The sequence below is a fragment of the Sciurus carolinensis genome, chromosome 14 (assembly GCF_902686445.1).
Source record: "Sciurus carolinensis chromosome 14, mSciCar1.2, whole genome shotgun sequence".
Lineage (NCBI taxonomy): Eukaryota > Metazoa > Chordata > Mammalia > Rodentia > Sciuridae > Sciurus > Sciurus carolinensis.
The window spans coordinates 62,977,175-62,993,794 of NC_062226.1; the positions used below are offsets into that span (position 1 = coordinate 62,977,175).

Below are 16,620 nucleotides of genomic sequence, written 5' to 3' on the forward strand. Positions count from 1 at the left end.
CTAAAAAAGTGTCTCCAAAATCAAGATGCTGCTCTTCATTTCCAGGACATGGCCACTGTGGAAGTCCAGTCCCCCACCTCCTCTCACTGTAATGGTGCAACACCTTCTTGCAACTATCAGGTCCCAAATGAGACCCTGCATTTAAAGACAGCAGGTGCCATTCAAAAATATGTGTTTGACAAAAACATAAACAAATATATACTAAAAGTTAGGTTACAGTAACAGGGATTAGATGTACACTTTCTGTTATATACTCCTTTCCATCTTAAGAATTTTAAAGTCACCTACTTTTACAAATACTAACCTCTCTATAAAGTATGCTTACTAACCAATGAAACAGCACATTGTAATAAATCAGAAAATTTTTATTAATATTATCTGGAAGATTTTATGACCAAAACTCAGTATCACTGAATAAGTTGTTACATTTAAATAATTTATGATACTAAAGGAATAGCAGAATTAGCCTTGAAATGGTTCTTTTTAGATGGCTAAACAAATACTGCAAGGAACAGAAAAATGAAATAATGAGAACACTTATGTGGGTAAAAACTAAGATCCAAATGAAGTAGCAAGTAGTTTATAATTCATTTCCCCTAAACTGTGTAGGCACCCTCCCCTATTCTGTAGAACAACAGGTCAGGCTAGCAAGCCTGAACTTCATAGTTTTCACTGGTATGCTTCAGCAATTGCCTATTACTACCAAATAATCAAGGCATAGTTAAGAACATAGACAAACTGGCTTTGACTATAAGGAGTCTATTCCCTGGCATTCATCATTTACAAAAGGAAAAATATTTTAGTGCATTCAAACTTCTGTTATGTTATAAAAGAAAGAACATTTAATGCAACAGGGGCACCCCATACTTTTAACCAAAGTCGCCAGATTCTATAAATCCTTCCTGTTAGTTCCCAGACATTCTGGGTAAGCAATCCATACTTGGATGCTAACTGAAGAAGAATGGATAAGTATTTTCAGGAATCCAGTGTTCACAGTGCTTTCCCCCTAGAAAACTGAAAGGCAATTTACAAACACTAAAACTCTTCCCCCATAAAAAGAAAAGAAAAAACTACTACATGCAATGCTGTAAATTATATGATATTCTGACCCCCTTTACAACATATACCAAGCTTAAACTGGATCTGTAGCAGATAGTAGTTTCTAAATCATCTATAAATCAAATATTTTCTTTTTCATCATCATTTATGAAACTCATAAGTAACATAAACCTAACTGAACCACACATCAGAGTTAACAGGAATGAGGTTGTGATTAAACACGTGGATCTCTTTAATAGCAACTTTAATATAATCATCAGTAATCACAGAGCTCTGGAATATTAAAATGGGAGTGTATGACCCAAGCAAAGCTTTAGATTATTTCTCCAGCACCATTTAAGTTTGGAGTTAGGAATTCAACTAATATTAAAGTACGAGCTGAGAGCCATTTCCATTCCAGCACTCACTGCTCATGAACTACATCTCTTTGGGCATGGAACTGAACCTCTCTGAACTTGGGCTTCTTATCCTTAAAACAGGAAAGTACTGTTCATAAGACTCAGTTCATATAGAATTTCAGCACCAACAGCAGGAGAAGTGAAAAAAAAAAAATAGTAGTAATGCAATTTTCATTTTTTGAGGGTTGAGAACTGAAAACAATAGTCAGATAGGACCCCATTTTTTTTAAAGATGAGGAAGCTGAGGCTCAGAGATAAAAACCTGTACAAGGTTGTGCACTTGTTCCAGCAGAATCTAAGTGTGACTACCAGCTACTTTGGCTCTCTCTAGACTTACTCACATCGCAAAAAGCACTCACATGGATCATCTAATGAGGTAATACTATTGACTACTCTCTGTAAACGGCAAAGTGCCACAGTAATATAATATGCAATCACCATAATTTTTAAAAATTGTTGAAACATATTTTCTGATGAACACAATACTACTCTTTGCAAGAGTACATCAACTCAAGATACAAAGGAGAAGCCTGAATAGATATGCAACATGTGAACTGAAACAATGGGAAATAACTTTTAAATAGATATGACAGTCGGTGACATCATTCTGTACTCGTGGTCATTCACACACATCTGCACACAGTCCCAACGCACAAACGTCAAATAATTCTCAAGATGCCAATGGAAATTGCTGGAATCATTACAAAGAGCTGGAAAATTTGTTGTGGATGAGTCCTGACTCCACAGCCGATACTGACAACTTGCCAGGCTGCTCACAAGAGGCTGAAACAAGACAAGCATGTTAGGCTGCAAATAGCCTGTGGCCAGGTCTCCCAGGGATAACACAGAGCAGCAAGTCAGCAAAGCTGAGCATCTATATACAAGCTTTGCCTCCTCTTTGGTAGCCAAAACCATTACAGTGAAATGGAAAGCTAACAAAGGAATATCAACTATCTCTGTACTGTTATAATTTTTCTAGCTTATCATTACTCTATGTAAATGTATGATTACACAAATGGTATGAATCTACATCATGCACAATCATAGAAACGAAAAGAGGTACCCCAATTGCGTACAATGAATCAAAATGCAGTCTGTAAAAATAAAAAAATAATTTAAAATAAGGAAGAAGGGTTTCATTCACCAAGAACAGGTAAACTGAATTACATTTGAATATACACGTTACTTGGTTGCAAACACTATTTTCCCAAAATTAATTTCAGTCCTGAGTGAAAAGGAAAAGGTAAAAATCAAACCAAAACAAAAAAGCACTTTATTTTCTTCTACTCCTTTATGAGAATGTCCTTACTCCTTCCAGGGCCTCCATGCTTTCCCCAACTTTCGCATCTCAGGCAGCAGGACCCCAAAAGTTCCTGGTCATCCTCTTTTTTCCTTTACCATGTTGCTGCTTTTTGTTTCTTTTAGGAGAATTAAAATGCCACACCACAGCATAAATTGCACAGGTTGTTTTCTGCATAATCTCAGATGATGCTTTTCAAATCACTGTCCTCTAGGAAATGTCCCCATCATACCCTGGATATGTGCAGTGCGCCACCTGTACAACAATGCTCAATCATCCTGTATATAGACTCAAACCCAGAATGGACATAAAGAGTTTTACTTTTTCTTCTGTTTATTCACTCATTCAATTCCGTAAATATTTATTGTGTCTAGTGTGCAGCAGACACTGCTGACTCTTGGACAAATACCTGCAAATAATGGTGTGCAATCTCTGCCCTCAATAAAATCAAGGTCTGGACATGTCAACAATGAGCAACACAGCACTGCAAAGTTTGCTACTTAGGCCTGGAGGTATACAGGAAGGAATTCAGATGCTGTCTCAGCATTGGGAAGGGACAATGACCTTACCACATTTGGGTTGACCTTGTGTCGGAAGCATGTGATGTTCACTACATAAGGCCAATCATCAGGCTCCATCAGTACCCCAGCAGCATGGGCACAAGTGACATGGAAGGAAGCTGGGCAGCGGCCATAGGAACACTGGATACAAGCTCCAGAGACCTTCTTCACACGGTGTCTGCAGAAGATGCATTTCTGGAGGGTTAAAACACAGAAGAACATCAATTCACACTCTGTAACTCAGCCAATTTCCACACTTCAGAAAATAATAGCTATTAGAGGAGGAAAAAACTGATTACATCAACAAGTCCTGACCCTCTAGGGGCCCTAGCAGTGAGAGCATCTGTGCCAATATAGTCTGCTTACTTTAAAGGAAACACACTTCCACAGTCACACGCCACCACACATATGCTTAAATGCTTCTTGTGGTTAGAAAAGTCAAATTCTTTAGCACATGCTCCTCCTGGCTCAGAGCTCTGGAAAAGGCCCCAGGGTTCTCCTATAAATCACCCATGGATGCTTTACCTCCTCATAGCAGGACTTTCTATACAGTAAAAGACAGAATACAGGTTTTGAGGACAGGTGTAGTCATTTCTTAATCAGATGGGGTCTTTGAAAACACACTAACAGCACACAGATGGACTAAGTTTTCCATTTAAGGAAATGGAAAGTGTTAAATAGTCCAATGTGGAAGCTAGGGGCTCAAGTGCTTAATAATCCAAATCTGAACCCGAAGAGAGAAAATTGAAAATCACCCCAAAGGGTATAATTATATTGAACATTTATAGCTGACAATGCCTGGGGAAGAGAAAATGAAAATAAAAACAGCAATAATGATTACCACAATCTGAAAATTAAATTGCATACAATTAGCCCTGAACATTACCAGTACATTTGTTGCAAGAGATAGGGAAGAGCATGCAGCTTCACTTAATGTAAGATTTGTACACTGATATTTGAGGATGAAGAAAAACTGGTTGTAGAACAGCACAGGCTCAGGTGTGGAAAGCAAAAGAAGTAGAATGATCAAAAAGATCAACCTTTCACATTCCTTCAGATAAAAAAGGTCTACAATCTGATCAAATGTTGGTGCAACTGTTCTTTTATAGGTACATTTTCTTTTCAGAGCCAAAAACGTACTTAAAGTTGATGTCTTTTTGGGACTGCAATATTTTATCACAAACCTTTAAGAATCAATGTACACTTAACTTCTTTTTTTTAATTTTTTTTATTATTGTACACAAATGGGATACATGTCGTTTCTCTATTTGTACATGGCGTAAAGGCATACCATTTGTGTAATCATAAATTTACATAGGGTAATGTTTGATTCATTCTGTTTTTTTTCCCTTCCCCCCACCCCTCCCACCCCTATTTTCCCTCTATACAGTCCTTCCTTCCTCCATTCTTGCCCCCCTCCCTAAACCTAACTCTAACCCTAACACTAACTCTTCCAACCCCCCATTATGTGTCCTCATCCACTTATTAGCGATATCATTCTTCCTTTGGTTTTTTGAGACTGGCTTATCTCACTTAGCATGATATTCTCCAGTTTCATCCATTTGCCTGCAAATGCCATAATTTTATCATTCTTTATGGCTGAGTAATATTCCATTGTATATATATACCACAGTTTCTTTATCCATTCATCAACTGCAGGACGTCTAGGTTGGTTCCACAATCTGGCTATTGTGAACTGAGCAGCTCTGAACATTGATGTGGCTGTATCTCTGTAGTATGCTGATTTTAAATCTTTTGGGTATAGGCCAAGGAGTGGGATAGCTGGGTCAAATGGTGGGTCCATTCCAAGTTTTCTAAGGAGTCTCCATACTGCTTTCCAGAGTGGCTGCACTAATTTGCAGCCCCACCAGCAATGTATGAGGGTACCTTTCTCCCCACATCCTCGCCAACACCTGTTGTTGCTTGTATTCTTGATAATCGCCATTCTAATTGGGGTGAGATGGAATCTTAGGGTGGTTTTGATTTGCATTTCTCTTATTACTAGAGATGTTGAACATTTTTCCATATGTTTGTTGATTGCTTGTAGATCTTCTTCTGTGAAGTGTCTATTCATTTCCTTAGCCCATTTGTCGATTGGATTATTTGCATTCTTGGTGTAGAGTTTTTTGAGTTCTTTATAGATTCTGGAGATTAGTGCTCTATCTCAAGTATGATTGGCAAAGATTTTCTCCCACTCTGTAGACTCTTTCTTCGCATTGCTGATAGTTTCCTTTGCCGAGAGAAAGCTTTTTAGTTTGAATCTATCCCAGTTATTAATTCTTGCTTTTATTTCTTGTGCTATCAGAGTCCTGTTGAGGAAGTCTGGTCCTAAGCCGACATGTTGAAGCTCTGGACCTACTTTTTCTTCTATAAGATGCAAGGTCTCTGGTCTGATTCCGAGATCCTTAATCCATTTTGAGTTTACTTTCGTGCATGGTGAGAGATATGGGTTTAGTTTCATTCTGTTGCATATGGATTTCCAATTCTCCCAGCACCATTTGTTGAAGAGGCTATCTTTTCTCCATTGCATATTTTTGACCCCTTTGTCTAGTATGAGAAAATTGTATTTATTTGGGTTTGTGTCCGTGTCCTCTATTCTGTACCATTGATCCACCTTTCTATTTTGGTACCAATACCATGCCATTTTTGTTACTATTGCTTTGTAGTAGAGTTGAAGATCTGGTATTGCGATACCCCCTGCTTCACTCTTTCTGCCAAGGATTGCTTTAGCTATTCTGGGTTTTCTATTCTTCCAGATGAATTTCATAATTGCTTGCTCTATTTCTGTAAGGTATGTCATTGGGATTTTAATTGGAATTGCATTAAATCTGTATGGCACTTTTGGTAGTATGGCCATTTTGACAATATTAATTCTTCCTATCCAAGAACATGGGAGATCTTTCCATCTTCTGAGGTTTTCTTGAATTTCTTTCTTTAGTGTTCTGTAGTTCTCATTGTAGAGGTCTTTCACCTCTTTTGTGAGATTGATTCCCAAGTATTTTATTTTTTTCGAAGCTATTGTGAATGGGGTAGTTTTCCTAATTTCTCTTTCTGAAGATTCATCGCTTATGTATAGAAATGCCTTAGATTTATGTGTATTGATCTTATATCCCGCTACTTTACTGAATTCACTTATGAGATCTAACAGTTTTCTGGTGTAATTTCCTGGTTCCTCTAAGTATACAATCATATCATCAGCAAATAGGGATAGTTTGAGTTCTTCTTTTCCTATTCGTATCCCTTTAATTTCTTTGGTCTGTCTAATTGCTCTGGCTAGAGTTTCAAGGACGATATTGAATAGAAGTGGTGAAAGAGGGCATCCCTGCCTTGTTCCAGTTTTTAGAGGGAATGCTTTCAGTTTTTCACCATTAAGAATAATATTAGCCATGGGCTTAGCGTAGATGGCCTTTACAATGTTAAGGAATGTTCCCACTATCCCTATTTTTTCTAGTGTTTTGAGCATGAAGGGGTGCTGTATTTTATCAAATGCTTTTTCTGCATCTATCGAAATAATCATGTGATTCTTGACTTTAAGTCTATTGATATGGTGAATGACATTTATTGATTTCCTGATGTTGAACCAACCTTGCATTCCTGGGATGAAACCCACTTGATCATGGTACACTATCTTTTTAATATGTTTTTGTATGCGATTTGCTAAAATTTTGTTGAGAATTTTTGCGTCGATGTTCATTAAGGATATTGGTCTGAAATTTTCTTTCCTCGATGTGTCTCTGTCTGGTTTAGGTATCAGGGCTTCATAGAATGAGTTTGGGAGGGTTCCCTCCTCTTCTATTTTATGGAATACTTTGAGAAGTATTGGAATGAGCTCTTCTTCAAAGGTTTTGTAGAAGTCAGCTGAGAACCCATCAGGTCCTGGACTTTTCTTTGTTGGTAGGCTTTTGATGACTTCTTCTATTTCATTACTTGAAATTGGTCTATTTAAATTGTGTATGTCCTCCTCGTTCAGTTTAGGCTATTCATATGTCTCTAGAAACCTGTTGATGTCTTTGAAATTTTCTATTTTGTTGGAGTATAGATTTTCAAAATAGCTTCTAATTATGTTTTGTATTTCGGTCGTGTCTGTTGTGATATTTCCTTGTTCATTCTGAATTTTAGTGATTTGGGTTTTCTCTCGTCTTCTCTTTGTTAGTGTGGCTAAAGGTTTATCAATTTTGTTTATTTTTTCGAAGAACCAACTATTTATTTTGTCAATTTTTTGTATTGTTTCTTTTGTTTCAATTTCGTTGATTTCAGCTCTGAGTTTGACTATTTCCTGTCTTCTACTACTTTTGGTGTTGGTCTGTTCTTCTTTTTCTAGGGCTTTGAGCTGTAGTGTCAGGTTGTTTATTTTTTGAGTTTTACTTCTTTTATTAAATGCGCTCCATGAAATAAATCTTCCTCTAAGTACTGCTTTCATAGTGTCCCAGAGATTTTGATATGATGTTTCTTTGTTCTCGTTTACCTCTAAGAATTTTTTAATTTCCTTCCTAATATCTTTTGTTATCCATTCATCTTATAATAGCATATTGTTTAATCTCCAGGTGTTGGAGTAGTTTCTGTTTTTTACTCTTTCATTTATTTCTAACTTCAATCCATTATGATCTGATAGAATACAAGGTAGTGTCTCTATCTTCTTGTATTTGCTGACATTAGCTTTGTGGCATAATATATGGTCTATTTTAGAGAAGGATCCATGTGCTGCTGAGAAGAAAGTGTATTTGCTCTTGGTTGGATGGTATATTCTATAAATGTCTGTTAAGTCTAAATTATTGATTGTGTACACTTAACTTCTAACTCTTCTTTGCCCTTTCACCTAATCAGTAGTCTCATAGATTCTGTTCCTTAGCCCTACTCTGATCTCTCCCCGTCCATCCTTAGCAACTGCCACTGCCTCCACCTATGATGTCCTACAAAGCAAAGAAATGTCTTCCTAACTGGTCTCACCATCTTTTATTTCATTCCATATTGATTATCTGCCCCAGGGTGGCCAGAGTGATCTCTTTACAATATAAATCACGTCATGACCTAGCTTAATTTTGTTTCAATGGCTTCTCCTCATGGATAAGTCATTTGATGTATGTGCAGGGGAGGATCTGCATGAGATGGAGAAGTAAAGCTCATAGAAGGGTCCTTCATGGCCCACTACAGCAGTGTTGTTTCTCACTAGTCTTCACAATAGCTATACACTCCAGGCACTTATCTGGTTTCCCTATACATCCAGATTCAATGTACAGTTAAGCATTTTTAAGTAGGATTTGGGAATGTGGTCTACTGTTTAAAAAATTAGACACATATGCATACACACACACATTCTCTGGGAGAGGGAGACAGGTGGGGAAAGGGGAATGCAAGCAAACTACACAAAACAAGATGCATATAATCTGCATAAGGGCATTACTTAATAGGTCATCTTGGTATCTCTAGAAATTCTTGGAATCTTTTTAAATACTTTTTTGTATTGGTATCTTTTTGTCAATTATAATCATTTGAAATATAATGCAGATATAACACTAAAAACTCCTATTAGAAGCCTAAGGTATTAGTTGCAAACTTTTTTTTAAAGTCTAACTATACAACACAGAAGTTGATTGTTTGAGTAAGTTTTAGTATTGACAGATGTATGACAGGGTGAAAATTGTTTCCTGTTTTCTTAACTAAACAGGGTCTTTTAAGGGTAGGAAAAAGGTCAACCAATGAAGAACCTAGTAGCCACCAAGGCTTCTTCTGTGTAACTCTTCAGAGTTCTATACTTTACTATTAGTGGCAAAATTTCCTGAGGCCCAGTGAGGTATTGGGAATCTAGTGTGACACTAAAAGTTCACAGGGTAGACACTCTATAGCTGAGCACCCCCAACCCAGCTAGGGACAACACACCTTGCGCCACACACAACCTAATCCTGTTCAAACTTCAGCAACACACAGAATAGGGGAGGGAAAAAAAACCCAAGCCATTGCCTAGGCCACAAGTAGGAATGGCTAGGAGGGGCCTTATGTCCCACCCATTAACATTATCTCTAACAGCAACAGCAGAAAGAAATAATACAAAGACTGTAGACACCACACCTAGACTATTCCTGTAACCTTTTGGAACACACAGAATTGTCAAATCTAGAAGAGCAATCACAGATGGTATAGCCCCATATACCTAGTTATATATAATAAAACTGTGACCTACTAGAATTTCCTGACCTACTAGAAAGATTACAATCTCTTGTAAGACTGTCAGAGAAGGAGAGATCCTCAAGCTTTGACATAATTCAAACTGTATGAAAGTATACTGATCATCATCAAAGAACCAGCAAGGAAACAAAAATATATTTGGAAATATATTCAGCAATTCACAACCACCTGATATCCTAGAACAATTTAACCAAGAGAAGGTTATACCCTAAATAGGCCCTCATATAAAGGTAGAAGAGAACTCCATTTCAACACATGTACATATCTCAACATAGAGACACAAGAAAAAACATTCACCAGCAACTGATTCCAAAGATATCAAAATGGATGAAATAGGGATAAAGAATTCATAAAAATGATCATGAAAACAAATCACTAAATTTCAAAAGATCACAGAAAAACAACTGAACAAATTGAGGATGTCAATGAAGCATATGAATGAGAATATTAATAAAGAAAAAAGAAATATGAAAAAATGAAACAAATCTTAGAAGTAAAATACATAATAAAGCAAATTAACAAATCTGTTTAAAGTCTCTCAACAGAGTAGACTAGGTAGAGGACAAAATCTCAAAGCCAGAAAGAGGCCAGTCTTAAATATTCAGCATTCAGACAGCATTAAACCAAAGAAAATAAATAACAGTGATTAGAATATACATTAAGAGACAAAATTTAAGAATCACTGAAATATAAGAGGGATCTGAGACAGAGGTTAATGGAATGGACAACCTTTTCAGAAAAATAATAAAAAAATTTCCAAACCTTGGGAATGAGATGAACATCCACATACAAGAAAGAGGCTTTCAGAAATCCCAATAGACTAGAACAAAAAAGAACCTATCCACAAAATAGTTTAATTAAAGTGCCAAATATATAGAAAAAGGATAGAATTTTAAAACCCTCAAGAGGAAAACATCAGTTCACACTTAGAAGTAAGTCAATCAGAATTACTTTTGATTTCTCAGCACAAGCTCTAAAAGCCAGGAGGGCTTGGAAGACATCATTCTAAGCCCCAAAAGAAAATTACTGCCAACCAAGATAGCTAGGTCAAGCAAAATTATGATTCAGAATTGAAAGAGAAATAAAAACCTTCCAAGATATGCAGAATTTTCATTTGCACAAAGGACAACTCAAAATGGATCAAAGACTAGGAATTAGATCAGAAAACTTGCAACTGCTATAAAAAAAAATATAAGGTCTACATTCTGACGTGTAGGTGCAGGCAATGACTTCCTAATAGGACATCTAAAATTCAAGAAATGATACCAAGAATATAAAAATGGGATGGTATCAATTTAAAAAGTTCCTGTAAAGCAAAGGAACCAATGAAGAGCATGAAAAGTGAGCCTACAGAATGGGATAAAATCTTTGCCAGCTACTCTTAGACAGAGGATTAATATCCAGAATATACAAAAAACTCCAAGAATATTTAAAAAAAAAAATGAAACAACAAAAACTCCCCAAATAGCCAAATCTATAAATGGGCAAATGAAGAACTATATTTAAAAATATGTTCAATACCTTTAGCACTCAGAGAAATGGGAATTAAAATCACATTGAGATTTCATCTCACTCTACTTAGAATGTCAATCCATCAAGAATATAAATAACAATAATTGCTGGTAAGGATGCAGGGAGAAAAGAACACTTATACACTGCTGATGGAACATAAATTAGTACAACCACTATGGAACTCAGAATGGAGGCTCCTCAAAAGACTAGCAATGAAACCACCATATGACCCAGTTATACCACTTCTCAGTATTTATCCTAAAAAATTAAAGTTATGACATGACAGTGATATGTGCATACCCATCTTTATAGCAGCATAATTCACAATACCCAAGTTATGGAACAAGCCTAGATATACATGAACAGATAAATGTATAAAGAAAACAGTATATATAGACAAAATGGGGAGTTTTTTTATTCATGAAAAAGAATAAAACTATGTCATTTGCAGGAAAATAGAAGGACTGGAAAGAATTATGTTAAGGAAAAGGATTATATGTTTTCTTTCATATGTGGAAGCTAGAGAGAAAAGCGAGGGGGGAAGGTGGGGGTCTCATGAAATTATAAGGAAAAGCACCCCTGGATTCGAGACTCAGTACTGAAACAAAACACCTAAGTTAGAGACATCTAAGACAAATAAGACATCTGTGAAGAATGTTACAATGGAATAAGTACTATGACAGAAGTTGTGACAAAAATACTATGTGGAACCAGAATGAATGTGACATGAGTCAAGCTTGGGACAAGAGAAGAAAGTGGCTTTGAGCAAAGGTGAAGACTGATTGGATCAAGATGGTAAAACCAGTACCTGCTACCATCCATACAGTCTTAAACCCTAAATAAGTATATAGGGAAAAGAATGAAACCATAATAGCCTAACAAACTAGAATCATATGGTTAATGGGTATAGGGTTGCAGTTGAATTGGAGAAAAAACACTTAGAGTTCTATAGTACAGAAGGATAACTATGCTTGACAATAATTAATTGAATATTTCAAAATAGCTAGAAGAGAGAATTTTGGATGTTCCCAACACAAAGAATAATATATGACTGAGATGACTGTTAACACCAATTAACTCTCATCTAACCATTACACAATGTATACATGTTAAATAGCACACTATTCCATAAATATGTAAAATTACTATATTAATTAAAGATAAAAATGTATAAAAAATAAAAGAAGAAAGAAAGAGAGCAATGAGAGTACCAGAAAATGTGTAGGACTCCTACACCATGGGAAACAGATGGAACTAGATTCACAGAAAAGTAGATAAGCACTAATCCTAAATAAGAACTGGCAAAGGTTATTGGAGGAGTAAAAATAGTTCCCATCTCAAAAGTCTCAAGGCTACTCCAAAGCACAATTCCACAATTAAAAAAGAAAGAAACTGGGTCAACATGAAGTAATTATTATAAAACAGTACCACTCAGCATGTTCTTCACATGCTGTTTCTGAAGATTCTCATACATTCTAAGAATCTCTAAGCACTACTGTAGGACAGCAGGCTGAGTGCAGTTTTCTTTATCTGGCCTGCAGAAGCACTGATGATTGGACCTTCAGAACAAAGCCTTCAGAATTACTAAGGAAACCGAATTTGCCAGCTTCTACCTGCTGTAAGATGAGGCTGGAGGCTGAAATAGGAAAAAACACTGAATTAATCCTCCTCAAGATAAGTGTGTTTCAGCTTAAAAATAGATTATTTACACACACACACACCCATTTATATATTTAAGTGTGTGTTTGGTGGGGAGGTGAATAGGTGGAGATTAGAAGGCACTTGACAGACTTTAGGGAACTTATTGCCCAGCAAAAAAACTGTTAGTAGCTGTATAAGTTTTGTTTTTCGTTTATGTGTTTTGTGGTACTGGAGATTGAAACCCAGAATGTTTTATGCCTCAGCTACATTTCTGGCCCTTTTACTTTTTATTTTGAGATAAGGTCTCTCTAAATTGCTGAAGCTGGCCTTTCAATCCTCCTACCTCAATCTCCCAAGTAGTTAGGATTACAGGGGTGCACCACTACTTCTGGCTTAGTAGGTTCTCTTCAGGGACTGTTTGGCAAGTGTAATGCAAAGAATGAAAAAGAATACCTAAAAGACAAGCTATCCACTGCTGGCCCAGTCCCACAGCCCACTCTGTCCTCAAGTATCAGCAGCAAGTGGTGATCTGATCCTACCTGAATACAAATTCTGTGATCTGAACCAGCATTCACCAACAAGAAAAACAGATTCACATTTAAGCTAAGGAAAGAGAAAGTGTATGCAAAACATGGAAATAAACTACAAATACTTTAAAAATCAAAAACATTTGAGGAAAGTCAATGCCATAAAAGAGGGGTGCTGTAATTAATAAATAGAAGAGTAAAACCTAAGGAGTCAGGTAAATACAAACAAGATGAACCTGTAACAGGTACTGTACACATCATGATAGAAATTCCAAAATATATCCCATCAAGGCTTGTTGAATACTGGAAGGGATACCACTTACGATCAAATTTATAAACAGAAGACAAAGTCTGTAGACTTCAGTACCCAGGAGAAAACATCATAAAGATGGAAAATGGAACACAAATCCTAAGCAGCAAAGATCCAGATGTTCTGTTACTCTTCTAAATGACATCCCAGAGAAATAGAATAATAACAGAAATTATTTAGATCTGACCAAAGTCCCAAAAAGTAGAATTCATTTAACAAATTTTTTATTATTTTAAACATAGCCTTGACACCCAAGAAAAAAAGATAACTCTAAAACCTTCCAGAGAAGAAAAGTGAAACATCACATAACTATCAGATTTCTAATCTGCAACAGTGCATGCTAAAAGACAGTGATGTGAGGATGTTTTCCAGTCTCTGAAGGAAAATTAAATGTGATCTGTATCCAGGCTTATCATCCTTTAAGGGTGAGGATAACATAGTTTCTCTTTTCTGTTTCAAATTCAAGAATCAGAAATGTGCATGAAGAAGTGAAGAGCAACCAAAATACTAAATATGTAGGTAAAACTAAATGAAAACTGACTTTATGAATAATAATGGTAATTCTTCTGGATTTTATTTATTTATTTCAATTTATTTTTCTTTTTAGATATACATGAAGGAATGTATTTTGACAGATTATACATACATGGAATATAACTTCCCATTCTTGTGGTTGTACATGATGTGAAGTTACACTGGTCATATATTCATATATGAACATAGGAAAATCATGTCTAATTCATTTTACTGTCTTTTCTGATTCATATTGCCTCCTTAGGATTTTAAATAGAGAGTTTAAATAGATCACAACTGTTGCATATAAGGAGAAAGTGATATTTAACTGTTCCAATGCTCTTGAATTGTTTTGTACAAACAGTAAAGGTGCCAGTTAGTTAATAATGTGAAGAAAAAAAAAGAATGATGAAAAGTAATGAATCCAAAAAAGACAAGAAAGGAAGGAAAAAGAAGAGGGAGCCAAAGAAAAATACACCGTAAACTGGTAGAACTAAACCCTGGGTTTTATTTTATTAAGTGTAAACACTAACCTTTATCCTGTAAATCAGACTTTTTCTTAAAGTGTCAGGTTATAAATAATTTAGACTTGTGGAACATGCATTCCTAGTTGAAATTACTCAACTCTATCACTGTAGTACAAATGCAGTCATAGGTAATATACAGACATGGTTATGTTGCAATAATACTTTATTTACAACAATGAGCACATGCCTTTGTTTGCTAACCCCTGCCACAGGCCACAAGCATGTATTTGAAGTTGGTAAGCTATGAAATGAATTGAACTAGTATTTAAGAAAGATCACCTTAGCAGCGAGGGAGATAAAGTATAGACTGATGGGGAAAGAAAGTGGAAACCATAGAAACACTGGAGCAAAGAATGATGAAGAGTTATGCTATAGGCAAGTGACTATTAGGAGGAAAGTAAAATTTGAGTATTTTTTACTCAATACCCTTTGTTGACAGAGATTCTATATCTTACTCTAAATAGAGTCACTTATTCAAGGTCTTGGTGGACAGTTTGTCTTTTGTGGGAAAGAATGTCCCCTGTAGCTGCCCAAAGTCTTAAAATGAGGGTGGAGGCACCACAATGTTCCAGAGAGATAAGCAGGGAAATAACAGAAAATAAGATTACAGGGCATTTAAAAGCAGAGAGAGTTCACAAAGGAAGGGCCATTCTCCGCAGTTCATAGTTTGAGATGTCAGTGACCCCTAGGAAAGGGATAAGGTGTCAGTTTTTGGATAATGAAGACTCTGGAAGTCAAATGAGGTAGCCTAGAGAGCCATCACTTTGGATGCCTTCAGAATAATGTTAAGGTGGGGGTGACTCCCAGGGAGACCAATAAAGCACTGCAGGAAAATGCTGGCACAAGTGACAAGAGATTGTGACTTTAAGGTGTCATTCAATTTTACATTTTCCCAGGAAGATACTGAGGACTGATTCAATATTTGTTGAAATAAACTGAATTCTCCAAATTTCTTAACCTGTTTTCCTGTTTCTTGAATAGGGACAAAAGACCCCCTTGTAATATATCTAGCAACAGGGACCTTAGCACAATCATCAGAACTACTAGGAGGCCTGGTTAAAACACAGAATGTGGGCCTGGTCCCAGAGTTTCAGTACCTCTGGGATGGGACCATTGGACTTGCATTTCTAACAATTTCTCAGTGATATTGATGTTGTCAATCCACGGATTGCACTTTGAGAACTACTGGCTTAAAAGGTTAAATAAGGAGGTCAATTATTCTAAGACACTTTAGTACAAGAGAATTCAGGAAGTACAATGTTTTTTTCACCTACTCTACAGTGTCAAAGGCTGAGAGAATCCTCAGGCGAATATGATTTATAGAGCACTGTACTTTCTTGGGGGACTGGATTTCCATACTTATTCCAGTGGCATAGGCCATTAAGGCTACTAATGGATTGAGGAAGTAATGAAGTATCTGGCAATGAGGTTTTGTGTATCATTAGATTTCCTTGAGCATATAGCTTGGCAAAGGGCATCAAGAAATGATGAGCTGTGAAGGAGTTGGAGGTTCAAAGCACATCTCCTTCCCTTTTATTCTATTAATATGATTTATAATATGATTTTCTTGTTGTTTTGCCAATTTTATGATTCTTTTTTATTCCATAAATAGGCAGGTAATTCTAAAACAGGCACAAATGTTTTTTATTTAATTACTGTTTCTCTATCAGACATGTAACAAACTAATGATAATGATACATTAGATAATTCCTTTTTCTTTTTGCTCTCCAAAGACACTTTTTTCCAAGCATGACATGGCAAATTAATGCTCCCAACTCAAACAGTGCATGATGTTGGACTCAATGGATGTCATTATTGTTTCAGGCAACTCAGAGGACTGAGGATGAAATTTCCATCTTGCTCCAAATGCATACATATAGGTTTCACAGCAGTATCTCTACCCTCCAACACTATCTGTAAGATTTATGTTCTGGACCAGGCTTGGTGGTGCATGACCATAATCCCAGCAACTTGGAAGGCTGAGGCAGGAGAATCACAATGAAATCAGCTTCAACAACTTACTGCCCTAAGCAACTTACTGCCCTAAGCAACTTACTGAGACCCTGTCTCAAAATAAAAATGACTGGGGA

At 36.3% G+C, this 16,620-nt stretch overlaps 1 protein-coding gene across 6 annotated transcripts in view; it reads right to left on the reverse strand.

Moving 5' to 3' along the window:
• Positions 1-16,620, reverse strand: part of Kdm4c (lysine demethylase 4C) — a 360,726-nt gene that overhangs the window by 51,950 nt on the left and 292,156 nt on the right. For all 6 annotated transcript variants that reach the window (XM_047524586.1, XM_047524585.1, XM_047524589.1 and 3 more), the window contains one exon: positions 3,327-3,512. In XM_047524586.1, coding sequence (XP_047380542.1) covers positions 3,327-3,512 — 186 coding nt within the window. The remainder of the gene's footprint in view (positions 1-3,326; positions 3,513-16,620) is intronic.